The sequence below is a fragment of the Phytophthora ramorum genome (assembly GCF_020800215.1).
Source record: "Phytophthora ramorum isolate Pr-102 chromosome Unknown Phyram_PR-102_s0007, whole genome shotgun sequence".
Classification (NCBI taxonomy): Eukaryota; Oomycota; class Peronosporomycetes; order Peronosporales; family Peronosporaceae; genus Phytophthora; species Phytophthora ramorum.
In genome coordinates, this window is record NW_027150653.1 from 1,623,957 (window position 1) to 1,630,547 (window position 6,591).

General features: G+C 52.4%; 3 protein-coding genes across 3 annotated transcripts; 2 read left to right on the top strand and 1 right to left on the bottom strand.

Moving 5' to 3' along the window:
• Positions 1–295: 295 nt before the first annotated feature.
• KRP23_8503 (uncharacterized protein) lies at positions 296–1,194 on the top strand (the record flags this gene model as incomplete). Its single annotated transcript, XM_067893951.1, has 2 exons — positions 296–324; positions 387–1,194. 2 exons carry the CDS (start codon positions 296–298, stop codon positions 1,192–1,194), a joined length of 837 nt encoding a protein of 278 aa, XP_067743432.1.
• Positions 1,195–1,390: 196 nt separating this feature from the next.
• KRP23_8504 (Cobalt/magnesium transport protein CorA) lies at positions 1,391–3,118 on the top strand (the record flags this gene model as incomplete). The annotated part of the gene is made up of 1 exon (XM_067893952.1): positions 1,391–3,118. The coding sequence occupies one exon, from the start codon at positions 1,391–1,393 to the stop codon at positions 3,116–3,118; it is 1,728 nt and encodes a 575-aa protein (XP_067743433.1).
• A 232-nt stretch (positions 3,119–3,350) lies between these two features.
• On the bottom strand, positions 3,351–6,322 carry KRP23_8505 (Centromere/kinetochore protein zw10-like protein; the record flags this gene model as incomplete). Its single annotated transcript, XM_067893953.1, has 10 exons — positions 3,351–3,411; positions 3,481–3,566; positions 3,639–3,722; positions 3,798–3,854; positions 3,941–4,132; positions 4,206–4,341; positions 4,410–4,901; positions 4,969–5,057; positions 5,131–6,226; positions 6,297–6,322. 10 exons carry the CDS (start codon positions 6,320–6,322, stop codon positions 3,351–3,353), a joined length of 2,319 nt encoding a protein of 772 aa, XP_067743434.1.
• Between the last annotated feature and the right edge of the window lie 269 nt (positions 6,323–6,591).

Here is a 6,591-nt window from a genome sequence, read left to right on the forward strand (position 1 = left end):
GCAGTTGACTGTTCCTAGTTGTTTGGCTACACTCGAGACGTACATCCGGTGAAGTGTTCGCAAGTGACTGATGCCAAGCCACTTGCGAGCACTTCACCGGATGTACGCGATTTAATGTCCATCCATCCATTCGCCATCGAATGGATGAGGCCCCGAAGTTCCAAACATGGAGGAGGCCAGCTCCAGCTTACGACCAGTCGCGGCGTATTTCCATTCCTCTTTCGACAGGCAGAGGACGAAGACGTCGCTTGCGACGATGACTACAACATTTCACTGTACAACGCTAGAGACCTCCATGCAGATGCAGTCCTGCCACTTGTTCTGGTGCGTCTGCAGTTAAGACGTCCTCATTGTCATTACTAACCATTCTTGTCTCGCTCAAACAGGCACAATTCCACACTCAGCATCGTACTCAAGCGCGAGCTGGCAGACTGTGCGCCCAGTCGCGAAGTGCCGGTGCTTCACGTCAAGCGACACTCGCTGTTTGGCGGTGACTTGGAAATTGACCTCGGCGGGAGTGTCCACCCGGTGAGAATGCTCCCTGTTTCAGGTAAAGACGTCCGCAATCTGCGCTTCGGGCTCGTGTATGGGCCCAAACGCAAGCGCGTTCGCTTCCGGGCGCCCGACTTGGCGACCTACGACAGTTGGGAAATGGTGCTGGAGTTGGCCGTCGAGAAGGCAGCGACGGAGCGCCCAACGTTCCCTACGTGGCCGTATCCAGGCACATCGCCGAGCTTGTCAGCACTGGAAGAGGGCTACATCTCGGAGGAGTTTGGCTTCAGCGACGGCGAGACCACGAGCGACGAGAGCAAGCTGAGCGAATTCCGACATAAACGCGCACAAGCAATGCAGAACCCAATGACTGGCAGCTTCGAGGATTTCATCGATCCTCCAACTCCGAAGAGCTCAAGTAGAGACGATGGCACCGAGTCGGAGCTCGACCGGATCCCTTCGACCGAGAGTGAGTACGACTCGGTTAATCGCGAAAGCGAGGTATCGCGAACCAAGGTATTATCTTCCGACAGCAGCAATGAGGTCGATAGCAAGGCGATTGCGCACCCGTTCGCAACTCGCCTCCGACTGCAGTTGATCTCGAACCCTGGCCCCGAAACTAGCAAATTCACCATTGGCGAATACTTCGCGTGGCTTGGCGGAGAAATCGTCCACCGAGAACACATCAGGCGGAAGGAATGATCGCCGTCCACACACTCATCCATGCCCGTTGTTGCGGTCCGCGTACGTTGAAGTGGTAGATTCGACATGTGCTATAGTCAAACCAAGTGAATTTTATTTTTCTCCAATCATACTCCATCTTCGACGGTATTTGGTAACTGCCACCAACTTGAGGTGATTAGTCTCAATTCTTCCGCCTTCCATGCGTCACCTCTAGATGCCCGGGCCCATGGATTTCTACGCGGTGGACGAGGACACTCCGCTGCTGCGAGACCTGGTGGCGCCCGACGCGTCCCCGCGCAGCGACTCGGAGCTCAGTTCGTATCCGCCACACGTCAACAGCGGCGGCTCGACGCGTCGCAGTCTACAGACGACGGAGCTGGAGCTGAGCGTGGACAAGATCAGCTTCCTCTTCAGCCCCACGGCACGTCCTGGCTATGGAAGTCCCAGCAACTACAAGAGTTTCGCCGACGTGCCGCTCAACGGAGCGCTCCAGGACGACGACGAGCTCAACATGCTGGACCCCTACTTCGACGTGACTGCGTCGAGGCTTCGAGTGGCTTTTGAAGGTGCAGGACCCGAAGGAGACGGAGAACTGTCCTATGAAGGGTTCCGGGCTGCGTTGGAGACGCTGGGCATTCGCTGCTCGGACGACTCGGTGTTCCTCAAGCTGGTGGGGAGCATCGACAGGCTGAAGAGCGAACGCATCACGTTGGCGCAGTTTGATGCTGCGGTGCATCGGCTGAAGCTCATGCATATGTTTGAAGAGGGAACGGTGCAGGAGATGAAGACGGTGGGGTATCAGCAAGCAGCGCTGTCAGTTTCAGACTTTTCGAGCACAAGGTTGCAGAGCTTCGTGTTGAAACAGGAAAATTTGCATGAGTTTTTCACCGCACATCGACCTGAATGGGTGAGTGTGCGATGGATCAATCTGGACGGGAGAGATAGTGTGAACCTCAAGCGACTTGCTATCAAGTACCGTCTGCACCCACTGGCTATTGAGGACACGATTGAAGGGCACGAGCGACCAAAGTTCGACCGCTACGATGGACATTTGTTCCTCGTGTTTCCGGTGCTGAGGATGCAAGTGGCCGACAAAGGACTCCCGTTGCAGCGCAAACGCAATCGACTGTTCTCAGAGGCAAAGGGAACACCCTTGCCGACATTCGTCAAGGAGAGGAGAGGCCCCCTTCACCGCAGTATGAGTGTCATCACGGACGACACCGAGAACGAAGACGAAGACCCACTAAAGCTCTGGATCGAGCACGTATTTATCTTCGTCGTGGACAACGACACGGTGATTACAGTCAAAGACGGCGGCGACAGTGATATCTGGAACGAGCTGAACCGCCGGCTAGCCGTGCCATACTCCAAGCTGCGGCATAATGACGCCAAGTTTCTTGTGTACACGGTGCTAGATGTGATCGTGGACCAAGTGACCAACGTCGTGGATTCTATCACGGAATGCCTCATTGAGCTGGAGGGCCAGCTTGACGTGGAGCGCCACCGATTCGAGTTGCGCTCATTGAGGTTTTTGAAGAACGAGCTGTTCAGGCTTCCACGTTTGCTCAAACCAGCTCGCGAGGTGCTCAAGAATATCATCGACAGCAAGGATTTTGACGCAACCGTGACTGACTACGTCCGCGATGTTCACGATCACGTGGTTCAAGTGCTGGACGATATTGAACAGCAGCTGCAGATGTGCCGCCAGCTCACTGAAGAATACCGTGACGCCAAGGCTAATCAGATGAACTACGTCATCTACACCCTCACAGTAGTCACGACCGTCTTCCTCCCTGGACAATTCCTCACGGGTGTTTACGGTATGAACTTCGACGACATGCCTGAACTCCATGAGCGTTATGGCTACGCGCTGTTTTGGGTCTTGGCAATCGCCATCGCCGCAGCACTACAGCTGTACTTCCGCTACAAGCAATGGATCTAAGCTGTTGCACATGTAGCTGTGTGTAGTGAAGAATGTAAATGGCTGTAGAAGGCTTAATCCTCCGGCGAAAATCACATGCCATTCATCTTTTTGAAAATGTAGGCGATTGATTGGACTAGCAAAATTACGCAGGAACACAACTTGCTTGTCTTTCGAGTTGACACTGACGCCACATGAGACCACAGATTGTCACCGGTTTAATGCGACTTGCAACGAGTTCACGCGCGGCGATTTAAGCTGCAAGCAACACCTGCAAGAAATCCTTCTTCTCTAAAGAATCGCGGAAGAGAGATCTGCAATTAAAGATAGACGATAAGCAAGCCGCCCAGCAAATCGATCCAAGGAATACATGCAGAACATACCTGACGAGCACAGCAATCTCCTTTGCAGAGAACATGTCTAAGCTGCCAGTGTTGAACTTGTCCCGAATTGTCGTTAGCGGGTCCATCTGACATGCACGCAATACAATGACCCTTAGTATCTTCGCACCACTGCAAAGGAATAGTTACAGAAAGCGTACCAGAAGCGTTGTGAGCTTTGATAATCTTCCGATACTGGGAAGATGCTTAGCTGCCTGAGCTGGCGAAGCAAACAACGCCTCAACCTGAACAGTAAACAAAGTTTCCAATGAGAACAAGCAAACGATTGAGCTCGGAAGGGTTAGATGCAAAGGTATTACCTCAATGAGAAGCGACAGCAGGTGGTGAAGGTGAGCTCCAGTATTTTCCGAAATTTTCTGCATGAGGAGAAAAAGACAGGGGAGAATCACGATGCGGTTACATGTAGCTTGCCTCCAGAGAATAGTGATAGTGGGGCACATACCGATTGGGTCAAAACACCATCCACGAAGTTCTTCGCAAGCGGCTCGAGCACCCGCGACATGACTTTGTTGTACACTGCTAGAGGCAATCCTTCTTGCCACGATGAGCTCATCCCATTTATCTTGTAGAGCGCACGCTTTAAGAAACTTTCCACGCGCTCCATGTCGTACTCTGAATCAAGAGCTCCAAGCGACTATCCAGCATATAAAATGCAAACAGGTTAGCTCGTGTTCGGAAACTTTCACAGGTGATGGCAGCAGTTGTACCGGCAGAGCCTTCATTCCAGTTGTAACCTCATCGATTTGTGCAGCGACATATGAAGTCAATGCCCGTTCACCGGCATCCCTAAATGAGGGGACCATATCGACCATTGTTGCAGTTTGATTCAGTGGTGCTGGAAGTCTACAGCAGCACAGGAGCTAGTATTAGTGGACGATATCGTACTTATAGACAATATGCCTTGTACTCACCGGTGCTTGTACAAATGCCCGACAACAAGCATGTGATACGTGATGTAGAGGCAATCATTATGATAGAGCATGCAAGCCCGCGGGTCGTTCGCAATGTTGTCTTCATAAAGCGTTGGCACGATTGTGCGGAACAGCAAGAAGAGGTCGCGAGCTGTCTGAAATAGTAATTTGGCACTCGCCGCACCTGCAGTGCACGCCTCAAGCAGCGCCTGATGCACCAGACCCACTACTTCGTGAGCGCAGGCAGTCACGCGATAGTCAGGTACCTGAAAGCAGCTACTTTCGACCTCATCAGTGCTCGAGCTGATGGGCGAAGCACCCAATCCAGCGCCACCCTTAGCTCCGCCTTTGCCTTTCTTGCCAGAATCGACGGACGAATTGAGACTGCACTTCTCGGTGGCACCCTTGATCTTGACAGAATCGTGGTACCCTAGACGCATCAAGTCGCGCCCGCTGCTTAGGATGACCTGGCGGCGTTTCTTCGAATGGAACCTGAAGCCAACGCATGCAACATCGCGTTAATGATGTCGACACCTTAGGCGAATTCACAGTAACGTACTGGTTGAGCTGGTCAACAAATCCTCGCAGTTGGCTGTTACTGCAGGCTGAGAACCCGATCGCCACCAACGTGTTTTCCAAGCTCGCAACCTAAGCGTTCAATCAAAATGTACTCGTCTCTTGTTAGCTCTACCAAACATAACACTCGCATGATCAGACTTACGGTAGTCATGAGAGCATCGCGATATGTGTCGAGGGCAGCAACATCCTGTGGGATCTTGTCCTGTAGCAAATTCATGAGTTGAGCTTCAAGGTTGCCTGGGATCTTCCACATGAAATCTCCAAGTTGGTTCATCAGCTCGGCATTGCCCGCGAACAATTCCGAGTGGATGAACTGGAGCACGCTCACAACATTGGCGCATTTGCCTTGCACCTCGATGACCTCGCTGTTAGCAGACAAAGCATTACCATTCGCATTTTGCGCCTCAATCTTTAATACAGCACCGTTGTCATCCCGTGTCTGCTTTACTGTCGCTCGTGGCAGCAGCAGCAGCGGCTTGATGAGATGTTGCGAGATGGACTTGGCGATCTCCTTCAACTTCGGAGTGAGCATATCCAGCACTTCACACGCCCTCCAAAAAGCACTACGCCGCTCTTCCGCCGACAAACCCGCCGTATCAAACTCATTCTCCGAGAAACCCGGCGCCACCTTGAGCATGCCGTCCTTCCACACCGCAGTGCAGGCGAAATACTTTGTGAGCTGACTCAACAAGCGATTTTTCTTGCTCATCGACTGCAGCTTCACCACTCGAACAATCTTCTTTTCGCCAACATTTCCTCCCTCTGCCACCACCAGGTCCTGCAAGAGTCTGTCAACTTCCGTAACGCCCTCGGCCGCCGCCACAAAGTGTTGTTGGCCCATAGCTTCGTCCACGTCTCCCAGCAGCCTGTCCATCTCCATGAGCTGCTCGATCAGAGCCAACATGGCCTTGGACTCCTGTACCTGCCTCTTGAGCTGCTCGCGCTGCGTCAAGGACAACAGCAGCTGAGCTTCAGGCGCCATCTCGTCGCGCTCATCCAGCTGCAGGCGGTCCACGGCGTCCAGCAGCGCCACGTTGAGGCGCCGCATCTTCTCCTGCAGGTCGGAGGCGTCAGCGTCGTCCCCCGCCACGGGGAATGAGTGCACCGCGCCCCATTGGGCCGCAATCTTGATCGCCTCGTCGGCCGACATGGCGGAGGACGACGCGTAAAACGAGCGCAGCGCCTCGACCACGTCGCCCCGAACCTTTACGATTTCGCCATGCGTTTCTTCGAGTTTCCTGTGGAGGCGAGAGAGAGAGAGAGTTGGTGCGGGGATACGGAGGAGACGCACAGATCGAGACAACCTACGTGGTCAACTCGGACTGCGACAGCATTTTCTGTTCTTGCGCTGAAAAATGACAATAGGAAAATTGGATAACCAGCATTTCAATTTTAAGTACGTCTTTTATGGATAAGTCCGTTTTGTATAGATAAATTCTCACCTATAAAACTTGATAAAATAAAAAAGGTTTGACAAACCTGTAAAAAGGTATGTTTTTGTGACATATTTTTTCAGAGGTTTTGGCAAAAAAAATGCCATTGAATATATTTTTGACAGGTTTGGCAAACTATTTTTGATTGTATCAAGTCTCACAGGAGCGAT